The sequence below is a fragment of the Sminthopsis crassicaudata genome, chromosome 1 (assembly GCF_048593235.1).
Source record: "Sminthopsis crassicaudata isolate SCR6 chromosome 1, ASM4859323v1, whole genome shotgun sequence".
In the NCBI taxonomy this organism is placed as follows: domain Eukaryota; kingdom Metazoa; phylum Chordata; class Mammalia; order Dasyuromorphia; family Dasyuridae; genus Sminthopsis; species Sminthopsis crassicaudata.
The window spans coordinates 497,989,048-498,007,313 of NC_133617.1; the positions used below are offsets into that span (position 1 = coordinate 497,989,048).

General features: G+C 38.2%; 1 protein-coding gene across 2 annotated transcripts in view; it reads right to left on the reverse strand.

The window, feature by feature from the left end:
- Nucleotides 1–8,729, reverse strand: part of LOC141550632 (adenosine deaminase domain-containing protein 1-like) — a 62,604-nt gene extending 53,875 nt beyond the window's left edge. Inside the window, exons 1-3 of one of the 2 annotated variants that reach the window (XM_074281484.1) lie at nt 8,609–8,729; nt 7,229–7,413; nt 3,991–4,179 (exon numbers count right to left, since the gene is read on the reverse strand). In XM_074281484.1, the coding sequence (XP_074137585.1) occupies nt 3,991–4,179; nt 7,229–7,413; nt 8,609–8,709 (475 nt within the window). In that variant the 5' untranslated portion in view covers nt 8,710–8,729. The remainder of the gene's footprint in view (nt 1–3,990; nt 4,180–7,228; nt 7,414–8,608) is intronic. The other variant, XM_074281485.1, reaches the window with a different exon arrangement.
- Between the last annotated feature and the right edge of the window lie 9,537 nt (nt 8,730–18,266).

An 18,266-nucleotide genomic window follows, 5' to 3' on the forward strand; every position in this document is an offset into this window, starting at 1 on the left:
CAAAAGGAGAATGAAAGTAAAGAACTGACAAGTGTTACTATGTCATGTGCTTTCCTTAGAAGGTACCAATAATTCAAATGTTGCTTTTTTTTTTATCAAGTTCCCAGATGTTGCTAAAACAAGTGACCATAATTAAGCTTCTTTCCAAATTTATCCAAACCTGTATCACATGATTATTTCCTGCACTAGAGTAATGGTCCAAATACCTAAGATCCATGCATAGATGTCTCCTGTAAAAGTAGAAAGATTTTATACCCCAAAAAACGAGCACTTTAGTCTAAATATGCATAAATTGTGGGGTTTAACACCAGATTCTCCCCCAGAGACTAAAAAGGCTAAAACCAAAACTGCAACAAAATGATGTCAAACTTAGCTGCTCTCAGCAATACAATGATCTGAAACAGTTCCAAAGGACTCAATGAAAAATGCTATCTACTTCCAGAGAAAGAGCTGATGGGAATCTAAATGCAGGTCGAAGCATACTTTTTTTTTTTTTAACTTTATTTTTGTTGGAGGTGTTTTGGTTTGGTTTGGTTTGGGTTTTGGTCTCTGTTTTCTTTCACAGCATGAATAATATTAAACATGTTTTTTATGACTGTATATGTATAACCTATATCAAATTGCTTGCCTTCTGAATGAGCAAGGAGAGAAAAGATGATAGAAGAAATCTGGAAACTCAAACTTTTAAAAAATAAACATTAAATATATTTTTACCATGTTTAACATATATTAGATTACTTGCCATCTAGGGATAAAGGTGGGTAAAAGAGGGAAAACTGTAACACAAATGTTTGCAAGAGTTAATGTTGAAAAAGTATCCATTAGGCCGAGCGAATATAATAAAGATGACAATACTCCCCAAACTAATCTATTTATTTAGTGCTATACCAATCAGACTCCCAAGAAACTATTTTAATGACCTAGAAAAAATAACAACAAAATTCATATGGAAGAATAAAAGGTCGAAAATTGCAAGGGAACTAATGAAAAAAAAGTCAGAGGAAGGTGGTCTAAGTGTAACTGATCTAAAGCTATATTATATAGCAACAGTCACCAAAACCATTTGGTACTGGCTAAGAAATAGACCGGTAGATCAGTGGAACAGATTAGATACAAAGGACAAAAAAGGATACATCTATAGCAATCTAATCTTTGACAAACCCAAAGATACCAATATTAGGGACAAAAATTCATTATTCGGAAAAAACTGTTGGGAAAACTGGAAATTAGTATGGCAAAAATTAGATATGGATCCACACTTAACACCATATACCAAGATAAGATCAAAATGGGTCCATGATTTAGGCATAAAGAATGAGATCATAAATAGATTAGAGGAACAGAGAATAGTCTACCTCTCAGACCTGTGGAGGAGGAAGGAATTTATGACCAGAGAAGAACTAGAGATCATTATTGATCACAAAATAGAAGATTTTGATTACATCGAACTAAAAAGTTTCTGTACAAACAATACTAATGCAAACAAGATTAGAAGGGAAGTAACAAATTGGGAAAATATTTTTAAAAGTAAAGGTTCTGACAAAGGTCTCATTTCCAAAATGTATAGAGAACTGACCCTGATTTATAGGAAACCAAACCATTCTCCAATTGATAAATGGTCAAGGGATATGAACAGACAATTCTCAGATGATGAAATTGAAACTATTTCCACTCATATGAAAGAGTGTTCCAAATCACTACTGATCAGAGAAATGCAAATTAAGACAACTCTGAAATACCACTACACACCTGTCAGATTGGCTAAGATGACAGGAACAAATAATGATGAATGTTGGAGGGGATGTGGGAAAACTGGGACACTAATACATTGCTGGTGGAGTTGTGAAAGAATCCAGCCATTCTGGAGAGCAATTTGGAACTATGCCCAAAAAGTTATCAAACTGTGCATACCCTTTGACTCAGCATTGCTGTTATTGGGATTATATCCCAAAGAAATACTAATGAGCAGAAAGGGACCTGTATGTGCCAAAATGTTTGTGGCAGCTCTTTTTGTTGTAGCTGGAAACTGGAAGTTGAATGGATGTCCATCAGTTGGAGAATGGTTGGGTAAATTGTGGTATATGAAGGTTATGGAATATTATTGCTCTGTAAGAAATGATCAGCAGGAGGAATACAGAGAGGCTTGGAGAGACTTAAATCAACTCATGCTGAGTGAAATGAGCAGAACCAGAAGATCACTATACACTTCAACAACAATACTGTATGAGGATGTATTCTGATGGAAGTGGAAATCTTCAACATAAAGAAGATCCAACTCACTTCCAGTTGATCAATGATGGACAGAAATAACTACACCCAGAGAAGGAACACTGGGAAGTGAATGTAAATTGTTAGCACTACTGTCTATCTACACAGGTTACTTATACCTTCAGAAGCTAATAATTAATGTGCAACAAGAAAATGGTATTTACACACATATATTGTATCTAGGTTATATTGTAACACATGTAAAATGTATGGGATTACCTGTCATCGGGGGGAGGGAGTGGAGGGAGGGAGGGGATAATTTGGAAAAATGAATAAAAAAAAAAAAAAAAGAAAAAGAAAAAGTATCCATGCTGAATACAGAGAGGCTTGGAGAGACATCAACTGATGCTGAATGAAATGAGCAGAACTAGGAGATTATACACTTCAACAATGATACTGTATGAGGATGTATTCTGATGGAAGTGGATATTTTCAACATAGAGAAGATCTAATCCAGTTCCAATTGATCAGTGATGGACAGAATCAGCTACACCCAGAGAAGGAACACTGGGAAATGAAGGTAAACTGTTTGCATTTTTTGTTTTTCTTCCAGGTTAATTTTACCTTCCGATCCAGTTCTTCCTTTGCAACAACAACAACAACAACAAAATTCGGTTCTGCACATATATATTGTATCTAGGATATACTATAACATATTTAATATGTATGGGATTGCCTGCCATTTAGGGGAGGGGGTGGAGGGAAGGAGGGGAAAATTCAGAACAGAAGGGAATACCAAGGATAATGTTATAAAAAATTATCTATGCATATGTACTGTCAAAAAATGTTATAATTATAAAATTAATTTTAAAAAAAGAAAAAAAGAAAAATTATCCATGCATATGTTTTGAAAATTAAAAAGCTAATTTTAAAATTATAGTACAAAAAAAAAAAAAAAAAAAAAAAAAAAATTATAGTACAGAGCAAAAAATAAATGTTAAATGTTGCTTTTATGTATAATTTTTATATTTGTATATATATATATATATATATATATATGTGTGTGTGTGTGTGTGTGTGTGTGTGTGTATACTTTTTTTTTTTTTTTGCTGAGGGAATTGAGGTTAAATACTTGCCCAGGATCACACAGCTAGGACATGTTTAAGTGTCTGAGGCCAGATTTAAACTTCCTTCCTGACTTCAGGGTTAATGTGCCACCTAGCTGTCCCTAAAAATATTTTTTAAATATAAAAATAAACAATTTTTAAAAAAGAATGTCAAAACTGCCTAATGCTATTTATCAGAACCTTCGGCCTAACCAAGGCCATTATATTCAATACCAATAGTACCAATAGTACAAATACCAGTAATACAAAAAGCCATCACTCCAGGGAAGAAACCCAAGAAATTACTTATTTAGCAACTACCTTGGTAAGTATTATAAGTCACTCCCTACCCCCAATCTACTCCAGTAACTAGAGCTACTAACAACCCAAAAAAAGAGCGCTCTAGTCACCAGTCTTTGACTCTGCCAGTGGTTCAATCAATGGAAAGAACCGTAAGAAAAGACTTTCTCTCTCTCATCCCCATCTGTTCCTCTGACTTACAGCTGAAAATTCCTCCATGTTTCATGTTTCCCCATCTGCCCATTACAAAAGCAGCTCTTTGTCTTGCTCTTCTACTTGTATCCCTCCTGTCTATCTCAGCATTTAAAAAGCAATTCCTAAATAAATTCATTCATTCTAAGTGTCACAAGTATAGACAACCTTAATAAACACTTGCCTGTTGTTACAGTTTCCTTAAGGTCAAGTTGTACACGCTGCATTTGTGCAAACTGATGCAGGGCTGACACTGGATTTATTTCTCCACGTCTGTACTTCATAATGAATTCTTTGGGAATCTTCTTTGGAGGAAGAACAGTATTTGGATTAGGGAGGACTACTTTGGAAAGCAGTGGTTCTGGAAAGTTACCTAAAAAACAAACAGCTTCAAATAAGTTTTAAAAAGACAAGGCAAAATAAAGGACCTAATGCCCTCCCCTCAAGACTTCTTTTCTTCCAGTCCTAAAACTAATGATTTATTAGTCACAGATTTAGATACATAAAATCTAATCACATGTGCTCTGACAGTTTAGATTCTATACCATTAAACTATTCAGGTACTTTAAGCACAATCTATGAAAATATTTAATACCAAGAAAGGTAATGAAAAACTCCAAAATAACCTCACTCAATTAATAAAGTTACAGAATTTTATAGCTGGAAGAGAATTGGTAGTCTAGTTCAAAAGTAAACTGTGAATTGCAACTGAATGTATGTAGGGAGATCACACAAAAAATTGGCTACAGTAAAAGATTTCTCAATACAACAACCAAAAATTAATTCAAAATCAAACACATAACAAATCTGAGGTGTTTCTGGCAGTACTTGCCCATGATGCATTGCACAACTTCATTGCAGCCTTGATTCTGAACACACAACATGCATACGGCATCTGTATAAAAACTGCCAGAACCTTGGCTCAGATTCAAGAAGGGCTCACATAAAAATTTCTTAGTCAAAAAGGAATTCTGAATGAAAAAAGTTTAAGAAGTCCTGTTCTAAATCATCTACCATATTTTACAGATATGGAAAGGGGAATTCAGTGATTTCATCCACAAAATGGAAATAATTCTTCTACTTCAAGGTGTGTACTATAAAATATCAGACCAATATTATTTCTAGCCCCTCTTCAAACTTTCATTTCTATCTCCTTTAATCTGATTTCATTCTGCCTGACCCTTTTATCTATGTGAGGAAATCAAAAAATCTCAAGAGATTCAACATCTCATTAGTCTTGCATTCCAGTAGGCAGCACTGGTTCAGGAGACCCTAGACAGGGCCATGAAAAAAAAGGTCAGCCTCAGTTTCCTCATCCATAAAATTAAGGGATCAGTCCCTTCCAGCTCAATTTCTACAATCCTATGGCCTAAAGACAATCTAGTCCAGCATGGAAATGACCAAGCATCTTCTCCACAATCTCACTAACCATTCCTGATCTAGCCTCTTCTTCAAATACTCTTGACATGAGAAAGACCTTAGCACTTTTGAAAAACTTTAAATGACATTTTTTTCCCTTATTTCATTTGTTCATTTTCAGAAACCTGTCTTTGAAGGCTTCTCCACAATCCAAAGCTCCAATGATAGATTCCTGAAGGGGCATGTGAAGTAGGAAAGTAGTAAAAGAATGAGGAAAGTAAGAATAGCAATACTTTGGCCACTTTCTACCAGTTCCTTTCCTGTCACATGAGGGTGATAAATAGACCAGGCACTCCTGGATGCATTATATGTAAGGGCTTTCCTAGGCTACACAAGTATAGGGAGCTACCCTGGTATTAAAAAAAAAAAAAAAAAAATTAAAAAAAAAAAAAAAAAAAGACATTCCCTAGATCAAACCCAGGTATCCCTAGATCAAACCAAGAATAATCACTAGTTATGGCACACATGCTAATTACACAATGAGCTTGCAATCCATTAACATTCCCAAATCTTTCTAACAATGAGCTTTTCTTTAGCCACAACTCCCCCATTTTGTACTAGAGTCTTAACCCCCCCTCCCCACCAAATATAAATATATATTTATTTGTATATGTATATATGTGTATGTGATATACATATATGCATATATGTATATATAATTTCATCTTATTAAAATCAGTTCAATGTTCTATTCTGTTGAGAAATTTTGAGGTCCTGAATCATTTACTGTTGCAGAAGTGTCAAACTCATTGCTTAAACCAGATGAAAATGAAATGATAAAACATTTAACAAAAGAAATAAACATCCATGAAACAGAGATACTGTGTTTTCTAAATTGATCATGAGACTTCCAGACATCTTTATTCTATTTGAATTTGACATGCCTAATCCAATGCTTTTTGTCTAAGCTTCATACCTTCACACTCTAAAAACATGGCAATTATGTTTGGCAGGTCTTCAATCTAGTCAACTAAAAAAAAAAAAAAAAAAAAAAAAGGCACACATGCATAGCACAGGCTAAGCCTGTGACATTCCACCACTAAGTTCTTTAGTTTTAGTCAGGTCTGATTCCCTCCACCCCCAAAGAATTTTACTATCATTTGGTCTCTTTTTTCCATCTTCTAATAAGGATAGCATGAGAATCTTTGTCAAATGAAATCTACATAGACTCCAGCTATCACTTTTTATTCATCAACCATGATAGTAATCCGTCAAAAAAGGAAGTCAAGTTATCTGACAGATCTCTTTTTGATGAAGCAATATTGGCTTTCAGTGACAATAGCTTCTTTTTCTAATTACTAAAAGTACTCATATCATAGAATTACAGAGCTAGAACTAGAAAAAATCTTAAAGGTCACCTAATCTGATCGTATTTCACATATGAGGAAACTGAGACCCAGGAATTTAAAATGATTTGTTCAAATTCATACAAATAGGAAGCATCTAGGGTAGATGTGAACCCAAGTCCTCTGAAGCTCCAATTCTTTCCACTATGTAATGCTGTTACTGAAGGCACCGAAAGACTTAAGGGGAGTCACGTTGGTGACCAGAAATGCCATCTCAAGATTTAACCTGATTGGGAAGAGCCTTTAAATCTACAGAAGATTTCAGGTTTCTGGAAACCCAGAAGGCTTTTGGGCAAAGAAATAATCATATGGAATTGGAGCTTTTAAAAAGTAAGCTCAATTAGGCATCTGAGTGTACTGAATTACATACCATGGAAAGAAAGGAGAAAAGACTAAAGATACCAAGAACTAGCTCATAGAAAATTCAGGATCCAACAATATGGCTAGTATTTGGTCAAAGGAGCCAGTCACAGCTTATTATGATATGAGAGGGTAAATTTGTTTTATTAGTTATCATTTTAATATCCATAAGTCAGGAGAAGGGACAAGGACCTGCACTGTAATGTTGATAGCAGGGTATGGAGGAAAAGATCTTTCAAAGAAATATAATAAACATTAGCGAGTTTAAAAGAACCAGATAATACTGCAAATAACTACCTGTGACTTGTGTAACCTTAGAAGCTAAATTTGACACACTGTAATTCTCTGATGATGAATATCCTGGAGGAGGATTCACTGTTGTTGAAGAAGGTTTAACTGGCAGGTTCTTTTTCAACATCTGAGCAAAGCTAGGAACCCGGGGACTCTGAAACCATTCATTGTTACCAGACATTTTCTTGGGCCTAGAAGTCATGAAAAAGTCAGGATTAAAAAACCAAAAACAAACAAACAAACAAAAAACAGAAACAAGTTTGCCAACTAAACAAGAACAATCCAATAAACATTTATTAATCTACTAGCTGCCAAGCACTACGCTTTGCAAAACTATCAACTTAAAAATTGAATATAGCAACATTTAAAGAGCATCTAAAAGTTTATGGATCCCTGAAGTAGCTATCATTTCCATTCCAGTGGACCCAAAAGCTAATCAGTGTCAAGATTCCCTCCAACATTGCTGATTTCAACACATTCATTACTGGATGATTATCGACCCAAACTTGTCAATTGCCCAATACCAAGTCCAGGTCCACACATGGAGTCAGTATAAAATGTGTTTTTTCCTGATTGAAACAATGTATCCACTGAACTGCTAAATGTATCCACTCTTTAGGAAATACTAGGATCTTTTTGCATCTGAAAACTTTTAACTACAATGAAGGAGTAAAGAGAGAAGGGCCCTGGACCTGAGTACCTGGGTTCAAGTGTGACCTGATACACGAGGCACTTCATTAATGCTTTTTCTACCTAAAACTGACAAGCAAAGGAGATAGATCCCGGGGGAAGAGGATCTTTTCTCTGTTCGAGAAATCTGGGCTCCAGGCTCCACCTGTGATCTTTTATCTGGGAGCTTTTAAATGGAAAGTCAAAGATCCAGCGTGAAAGACCCAGGCCCAAGTTCGGCCTGTGATTCTCCGGAGCCTTCACCTCTCCATGCTATTTTAGTACACACTAGGTGCTTCATAAATGCTCTCCCTTCCAGCCTCCTGAGATGGAGTTCCCTCAGCAGGAGATCCAAGTTCGGAGCCATGCGGCTTTTGCATTATAGACTTTTCCCCGGAAGCCCGCTTGTCCACAACCTCTTAGGCTGCAAATTCCGACTACCTCCTACCCCTCCCGTCTGTGCCCCAGCCCAGCCTCCCGCCTCGCAGGCACTGTCTGTTTCCTTCGTTGTAAAAGCGCCGGCCATGGAAAGCCCGCTGGAGGCCTCGGGTCGGGCTCTGGAGATCGGTTTCCCCGCTGTCAGAGAAGGATCCGGACCCCCACAGGAGTGGGCCAGCGTGGTCCAGAGGGGGTGACAGAAGCGGGATTCGAACCCAGGGCCCGGATCTCCCTCGGCGTACAAGACGCTCCCGTCCCCGCCGGCCGGCTCCGCCTTGCCTCGGAGCCGCCGCCTCCTCCGCCTCCATCGCCGCAGCCGCCGCTGTCCCAGACCAGGGTGGAAGGTGGGTCGAAGTAAGCCCTGGGGCGCGAGGCCGCATCTTTCAAATAGGCGGCCGCCTCCTGAGGGGCCTGGCAGTTCTCGCGCCGGCTCGCCCAATCACCAACCGCTTCAAGCCCGCTTGGGCCCGCCCCTGCCGCCATCGAAGCCAACCAGGCTTCAAGCGCTCTAGATTTTGCTCCGCCCCTCGCGGGCAGCGCGTGAACGCACTACAGGGTGTGGCAGTGTTCTCCGCGGGGGACTCGGGCACCCTGCTGTGCGCCTGGGAGCGTGAAGTGCGAGGGAGCTGGTCCTGCTGCTAGGTCCCTGAGTTATCAGACACCTCATAAACTTGAATTAAACGCCTACTGTGAGCCAGGCAGAAAGAAAAAAAAAAAAAAACGGGCAAAACCCTTATCTCGAGGATTATCTCGAAAAGATAATCAATCCCTATTTATTAAGCACCAATTTGTGCTAGTCTCTTGGGATTCCAGAAAAGCTAAAGGTAATCCCGCCCTCAGGGAACTTTCGGTCTCTTACTTAAACCGGATTGAGAGCCTCCTCTGGAATCAGAATCCGAGGATGATTTTCTTGATTGATAGGACCTGGGAGTGAGCAGAGAATTCTCCTGCAACTCAGAGAGCGAAAACGAGGGCAGAGTCATGTCTAATAGAGACAACATAAAAACAACTAGTGTGGGGCAGCTAGGTGGTACAATGGATAGAGCACCAGCCCTAAAATCAGGAGGACCTGAGTTCAAATTTCATCTCTGACACTTAACACTTCCTAGCTGTGTGACCCTGGGCAATTCACTAAACCCCAATTGCCTCAGGGGAAAAAATAGTATATGTACAAACAAGCTCTGTAAAGGATCCATTGGAGACAGGAAAGGCACTAGGATTAAGGGACATTGGGAAAGAATTCTTGCAGATTCAACTGATACTTGAAGGAAGCAAGGTAAGCTCAGATTCAGAAATGAAGAGAAAGGGTGTTCTAGGCAGAGGCGACAGCAAGGGTAAATGCCTGGAGGTGGGAGATAGAGTGTCTGGGAAGGACACTAGAGATAACAGAAAATTAGGAATTAAGAGCCAGGCTTGGTCCCTGTATGTCATTAGTATCCACAAAGCCTGCCACCTCCTCCCTACAGATGTTTACCTCTAATTCTAATGCCCTACATAATTGGGGATGGCTTGCCAGCATCCCCACCTGCTAAAATGCTAAACCTTGTTTCTCCTTGTTATTCCTGAGGGGAAGAGCTTTTCAAAACATGGCCACATTCAGCTTTACCAATGGCTTACCATCTATTTCTGTTTCAGGAACACAAAGAATCATCATTCCTCATTCTAAATTAAATGCTTTCATTTGGAATTCCTGTTCTTGAATTGTTCCAATCCTTTATGGAAATGTTGCTTTTTAATCTCTTCTCACAGTGCAAGTACCTATATCCAAAACATCCAGTTCTGCACTTCTCTTTTCCTTCCTTTCTTTCTCAAAGCAGCCCCAATGTAATTGGATGACCTGGACCAACTGTCCCAAAGGAAGATGAGAAAGAAAAAGACAAAGAGGGGATGAACAGGAGTGCTCCATCCAAACCAAAGACCCAATGGTAGGTGCTTTTGCAAACCAGAGGGACCTCATCTGTGGAATGGGGAAAGAGAGACTGATCTGATAAGTTGGGATAGAGTTGAAAACAGAAACTTGAGTGGTTCAGGAAGGAAAGTTGCTATCCTATGCCACAAGCTCTCTGGTAGGAGACAGGAAGGGCTGTGGAATTGAAGGGAAAAGAGTGGTGGGTTACAAAAAGTTTCAAAAGAACATGAATATTCTGGTAGAGAGATGTGATTTGTGAGTGATAGAGAGTTTCTGGAAGGATTATATGTCTTTCATATAAGACATTTGCTAAAGGGCTGGTCCCCTCACAAGGTGACAATCACTATGTACTGCTAACTACGTTTGCAGGCTAAAAAAGCCTGCAAAAGAGCTAAAGTATAAGATGCTGAGTTATGAAAGTCTGGTACTAAGAATCAAATTCCAGAAGGCCAGCCTTCAAAAGACAATGCATGGGGCTTTCAATGAGTGGCCATATCCAACCAACAATCAGATGTATATATGATGAAGTATATACATGTGGCACAGACAGACATAGAGGGTAGACTGAGGCAGGGGCAGAGTCAGGGTACTCAGAGAGGGACTCTGACAGGGTGGGGAGAGCCTCTGGAGAGAGGATGACTAGAGGAGACTTGATCTTGATAAGACGATATCTGACATTCAGGTGGCTTGGAATGGGGAGGGACATTGATATTCTAAAACATAAGATCTTTTATCCTTATCAAATATTCTGATAAAGAGGGAGGGGAGGTTTTGAAGAACTTGGAAGCAGGGAAACCGAGACTGGACTGAGTCAGGATAATTAGGGAAACTGAGTCAAGACACTAAGAGAATTGTGGCATAAAACCTTTAGTGGAACCCCATCCAAGAGAAATACTTTAAGTTGTGGAAACTATATATTCTTCTAAAATGAAGGATACCGACTGTGGGTAATAGAGACCTTGTTTTAATATTCTGGGAATTGGAAAGTGAGTTCTTTCTATGTCCATTTGTTATAAATAAATTGAATTAAATGAGCTGCGAAAACTGTCACACAAGATGGAGACAGAGTTATAAAAATTGAGTGATGGTCAGCTGTGCCCCAGGGCCAGGTTTCTTTCTCCAGAGATCCATAGGTTAACAAGGAGTGGGACCTTTTCTTTGGGAGGCCAAACTGGGGCCACATTGACATTGAAACTCTCATATAGGGTAATTTAGTAATCCTAAAGATGTGATTGGATTAGAAGTTTTCCCTTTCTTGGCTAGGGAGGTTTCCCTGGCTGACCTGAATTCTTCTGGAGTTTGTGCTGGTGTCCCTACATCTTTGACATGGGCCTCTTTCCCAGCATTTCTGACATAAAGAGTGAGACAGCCACTGGGCCAAAGACCTGAAGCCGGATACGTGGGCCCAAATTTCTCTGACCCTCTTCCCCCAGGTGCTTAGAGTTTATCAATTTTTTAAAGCCCTGGGGTCAGATTTGAAAGGGCAGTTTTCTGCTACTTTAAATTTTAGAGTTGTGTGAAAGTATTGGAATTCTGATTCTGAAATTATGGGGGATAATTACTATTAACTCATGCAACTAAAATTATGAACTTGTTTATTGTGGTATAAGAATTTAGAAATGTGTGCATTGATATTGAAGTATTGTTAGTAGAAATTTATATCTGTATTTGATTTGATTTTAAATTAAAAATTTTGGTTCTCTGGTTACTTACCTAAATAAATCAGTAGTTTATAACTCCTAATTAGATGAAATATATTTAAGCTACTATGTTGCTTGCTAAATTGCATATTGGGTAATTTGTAAAACTTGTATGAGCTGTGCTTTAACATTTTGTCAGCCCAGCTGGATATGTAGCATAAATTTTGTGAAAATTGATTCAAAGCGTAAAAAAAAAAAAAAAAAAAAAAAATTGATTCAAAGCTATTAGAATATTAATCTTTTTTTTTTCTTACTGGTAGAAATTTTTAAAAATTTATTTTATTTTCATCACATGGGATAATGCACAGATAATTTGACAACACTGACCCTTGCACAGCCTTATGTTTCAGATTTTTTCCTCCTCCCCACCCCCTACCCTAGATGGCAAGCAATCCAATATATGTTAAACTTGTTAAAATATATGTTAAGTCCAATATGTATAAACATATTCATACAATGTTCCTATATAATTCTTGTCTGTTACTTGGGCCTCATCTCTCCTTGCCTAACTGCTTGTTGGAAGAGAGACACCCTTGCGAGATCATAATAAAATTCCTTTCTGCTTTTATCTTGAGAAATCTCCTTAATTTATTTGATTTATTTGAGCTGGTGGTCTTTGTCCTATATAAAACTTTTAAGTTTTTATCTTTCTGAGCTTCTAAGATACCCACTCTTGGAGAGTGGCAAATTCTGACGTCCCAGTCATTTTGAAGTGGTTTGTGGTCCCTTTAAGAAACTAATCCTTTCAGATTGATTTGTTCTTTTCTGATTTCCAACCCCTCCTAGCTGATGCATTATCAATTCAAGAAGCTAGGACCTTTGATTCACAAATCCTAGTCAAAAGCACCCCTTTTGAATTCCAATAGGAGATCTGGGCTTATCCCAGCTCCCATAGATCTGAGCCAACTTGGGACTCCACCCAAGTGCCCCTTTAGCTAGATTTACTCTCATTATAAAAGAGCCAAGCTGGAGTCCTCTCTTTACAGAGATTCCAAACATGCCAGCCTTATGCCTGGCATGCCAAGGGTCTCTGCCCACTGGAATAATAGCTCCAATGCCCTCTTCTCTTTACCTAACACCTTTTACTAACTAGACTTGAACCTTACTTCCGATTCCAATAAACCTCTTTTATCAATCTAGGTTTTTGGGTCTGTAAATTCCTTTACAGGGGACTCTTGTGCTGCCACTAGACTTCATTTAACTCCCTGTCCTTGCGCCCAATCCAAAGGGGTTGTAGGGGAGATCTATTTGACTCCCTGTACCCCGAAGCTGCCACTAGACCTCAATTTCATTTGGGTACCTCAAATCTAGACCTCATCAATTTGAGAGATATCAGATATAAAATGTACCTTTTTGTTGGATGGTGTTTGACACAGATTATGTACTAGAATTTAGGTATCCTAATTTTAGGAGTAGCATTAGTAATAAGGCTAGGGATTAAATGTATGATTTCATTAGAGAACTCCCAAGTGAAGAAACTCTATCAATGCAGGTTTATACCTTTTCTGCAGATTATAATCTTAGAGAGTTTTCTAGACTGAGAGGGGAAAAGATCTGCCTAGAGCCTTCTGGGAGTCAAAAGGTGTTAAAGGTAGAACTGAACCTCTACCTTCCCTATCATCAAGGTTAGGTCTCACTGCTTCTGCAAATTTAGGCCTGTAACCTAGTGTAAGCTCAGATTGCAAAAACAGAAATTTCTGCTCTAAGCCCCAGTTCTATCTTTGGAAACTTTGCTTCTTATTCATATCCTCTCATTTACAAGATTAAAGAATTTACTTTTTCTAAATACCCAGGCTGAATCTCAATTGTCATAATATGAATTGAGAGTAAATGAATTAATCTAACTCGGGCTCTTAAGAAACAGCCACACCTACATCTAACCTAACTAAAAATGGGAGCACATTTATTTCAATCTATCTTCAGTCCCATCAGTGTGGGTGTAATGCAATGCAAATTAGAATCCACCTTTGCCTTATCAGCCTATGCAACTCCATCCATTTCCTCCTGCAAATCTGGGAACCAGGTTCCACCCAGCATGTTGAAGGCTTTCTTCTAGTTCTCTTGGGTTTGCCAACTGGAGCAAGTGGGCTCTCCATGTGGTGCAGCACTTACTATAAGCCAGACATTGCACAAAAACCTAGGGGAAAGGGAAGCATAAAACAGTCTCTCCCTTCAAAGAATTCATAATCTAATGAGGAGGCAGGACATGATGAATGTTCTGATGTTCTATGATGAAGTTATATAGTCAAGGTGGAAAATAATGTGAAATAAGTAAAAGTTTCAAGATTAATTTCAAGTTGCTAAATGATGACTTTCTAGCAATGATAAAGTCCAGAAAAGCAACCATGGTAAACAATTTGGCAAATTCCTTGTGTGTTCTACTTAAATGGTGGAAGATCAGGCATTAGCTCCCAGTTATACATTCCATACCTCCACCAGAAACCCTAGGAGCAGGGTATGCTGAAGAGCAATGTGTTTCATAATAGATTTCATCTTGCAAAATGATGAATTTCTGGAGATGATGAAGAACAGCATAAAGCATCACTGGAAAAATATGGTTTCTAAAAATTTGAGATTTAACTACCAGAAGAAACTTGGGATTGTTAAAAGCACTATACAATTTCCCAAAGGTAATCTAGCCCCCATCCTCCTCTTGTTTTCCAGGCTGAGCTCATTATTCATGCACAGTATATATCCAAGGGATACACATGAATGGTCCACCACTAGGGGCTGCCCATCTAACTTCTAGGCATTGTCTGGACAGTAAACAGTTTTGATCTATTTGTGCAAGTTTTCCTATATTGAAGTAAGGTTGAATCCTAATAATATGTTTTATTTTGACACAGGCAGAACCAATGCATCTATTTAAAAAAGGAAGAGTTGGAGCTCAAAACTTTGATTGCTCAGAACCATATCTGGCTCAGCCAAGAGGTCATGATAATGTGTTAGGCTCAGGTTTTTTTCTGGCTCACTTTCCATGTTTGTGTAGATGGAAATTATCCCAATGAGTTGCTATGCCCAATTAAGCCAATAGATGGCACTCAATGGTTGAGCCATCTCACTCCCAAGTGAATGCCATTTTTTGTGAGCTTTTCCTAATGCTTTTCTGGGTTAATCTTACAAGAAAATGATTTCATCCTATCATAATTCATAACCAGTTTTACTCATACTCCCATTCCCAAAAGATCCAAATCTTCTTCCAAATTCAAGTGACTGAGAGGATTATTTTTTATTTACATATATTAAATGGGCTCTTTACTGTAGGAACATAAGGTTTTCAAACTCAAGGATTGGTCAACCCAGTGCTCCTCTGAAATATTAATTCCTCATCCTAATTTTTCTGCACCTGACCTTGTTAAACAATAACCCAAGATATTATCAACTGCAAATTTATATCTACATCTCTCTCTGCTTGGGCCTTATAGCAGTGCACTTAACCTGCATTCTGACAGGACTTGTGGAGATTGCTACTTGTGGTTTTTGTAACTTGACAACATCTTTTTAGCCACCAAATAGATAAAGTTGTTATAGCACAATGGAAAGTGCTCCTTTTAGAATTTTAATCCTGACTCTGCTGCTTACAATCTTTTATGACTTTACACAAGTAAATCTACCTCCCTAGACATCAATTTCTCTATCTGAAAATTGTCAGAATTGAATTAGATAACTTCTGAGACAGAAGTGTCAAAGATAAGAGTTTAATTTGTGGAGATCTAGATCAAAATGTATTGGAGAAATATTTAACAAAATAAATAAAAATGAAATTTGTTGTGGAGTCATTTTCAGTCATGTCCAACCCTTCACGGCTTGGAGTTTTCTTGGCAAAGGTACTAGATTTGTTATTTCCTTCTCTCACTTATTTTACAGATGAGGAAACAGGCAAATGGGGTCAAGTGACTTGTCCAGGGTCATACAGCTAGTAACACATCTGAGGACAGATTTGAGCTCAGGAAGATGAGCCTTCTGACTTTGGTCCAACACTCTATTGTGCCATCTAGATTTTCTAAAAAATCAATAGAATATGGATAATGTGAACATGTGGATTTCTAAGCTGCAGGAATCCTTTCTTATGGTTTAGTGGTCCCCATTTCTATTTGAGGTTAACATCACTGCTCTAAGATAAATTCTAGCTATAGATCTAAGACTATTATAATGAAGGAACTGACCAAAAAGAATCTAGTCCTGGAAACACGTTCAGGGGCTTTGCCAAGTACCAGAAAAAATGAATGTTTGATGAGTCTGACTCTGAATGAGTCATGATGACATGAGACGATTTCCCCAGAGCATGAGCAGGTATTGTGAGACTGTTCCCTTACTGAGAATGGCTCACTATTCCCTAAATTTGGGGGGAGAGGGAAAGCTTTTAAAGATGCTCTTGAACCACAAATGAATCTGTATACAAATGTACTAACTGGCTGAAATGGACCTTTGTTGTTCTGGTGATAAATGAGGTAAGCAAGGACTACTGCAATTCCCCAGGTAGTAAAGGGCAGGTAATGTTAGAAATTAGGATACAAACAAATCAATAATGTCCGGTCAGACTTTTTATTCTGTTCCTCTTTCATTCTTTCCCACTCTTGTGTGATTGAATTTCAGAGCTGGAATAGAGTAGACTCTCACCACAGACAAGACTCTCACTATTTAAAAGTATATGCAAATAAATGTGTCTCTTACAATCCATGCTTGGTCTTGGTACAGTCCAGCTAGTCTTCTCATCTTTCTTTTCTTTTCCTTCCTTCTATAACATAATGGAGATCACAATGTCAGAATCCAAATGTGGAGAAAGAAAGAAAGAAAGAAAGAAAGAAAGAAAGAAAGAAAGAAAGAAAGAAAGAAAGAAAGAAAGAAAGAAAGAAGGAAAGAAAGAAGGAAAGAAGGAAGGAAGGAAGGAAGGAAGGAAGGAAGGAAGGAAGGAAGGAAGGAAGGAAGGAAGGAAGGAAGGAAGGAAGGAAAGAAGGAAGGAAGAAAGAAAGGAAGGAAGGAAAGAAAGAAAGAAAGAAAGAAAGAAAGAAAGAAAGAAAGAAAGAAAGAAAGAAAGAAAGAAAGAAAGAAAGAAGAAAGAGAAGAAAGAAAGAAAGAAAGAAAGAAAGAAGAAAGAGAAGAAAGAAAGAAAGAGGGAGGGAGAAAGAGAAGAAAGAAGGGAGGGAGGGAGGAAGGAGGGAAGGAGGGAAATAAGGAGGAAGGAAGGGAGGGAGGGAGGGGAAATAAGGGTAAAGGAAGAAGACAAGTGAGAGATCCTTGAATGGGGGGAGGTTAAGTAATAAAAAGGCAAATTATGTAGCAGAATTTAATTAGAGTCATCAAAGATAGAAAAGATGTGTGTGTGAGGGGGGGGATGTGGGTGTGTGTGTATGCAAATATATATGTATATATGCATACATAAATATATCTCCTCTTCACTGTAGATTGCTTGGAGGTGGTGGGGAAGTGAAAGGGATAAAAAAGAATAAAGTAAATAAAGTGTGCAGCAGAGAACCAAAGAATGATTTACAAGGAAGTAAAGAAAAAATGGACATTCATAAATATAATTTCTTCTACTAATATATACTTTTTTGAACAGATAATGTTATACCACAGTTCTCAGTTTCTCTAATTATCCTGACCCAGTCCTGACTCAGTTTCTTTGCTTCTCAAAGCTCAGTCCTGTAAAACCTCCTTTCCCTCTTTATCAGAATATTTGATAAGGATAAAGGATCTTATGTTTTAGAATATCAGAATGCCTCTCCCCACCCCAACCTACTGGAACGTCAAATAGTCAAATACGTTCTTATCAAGATGCCTCTTCCCATCTCCTGGGTTCCTCCCCTCACCCTATTAGAACCGGATTGTTAAGAGTTCTGTTCCCACTCTCAGCACCCTGACTCTGCCCCCACCTCAGTCTACCCCCTGAGTCTGAGCCATGTATATATAGGTTATTGAGAACTCACATTGTTTGCTAGATTCTTGGAGATGATAGTCTCATTCAGTCCTGGGACCAAACCATGGATCCATTCAGTCCCAGTAAATCTCTCCCATTAAATAAATTATTAAATACTCTCTAATCTCCAGCATTACAATAATTTGTTGTTATATATTTTGAATCCCCCCTGATATTCTGCTGGGCACATGACAATGGTCTCTTTTGTTTCAGTTTATTTTTTTTTTCTGGATTTCTTTTTCTTACTCTTTTTTCAAATAAAATATTAAAAAAACAAACAAACAAAACAAAACAAAAAAAACTTAAGTGTGTTCTGGGTGCAACATCTCCCATAGAGTCAATTGTGAAACATTGATCAGCACACCTCTGAACACTTCCTTTCCTCCTCAAATAATCCAATCATGGGGACTT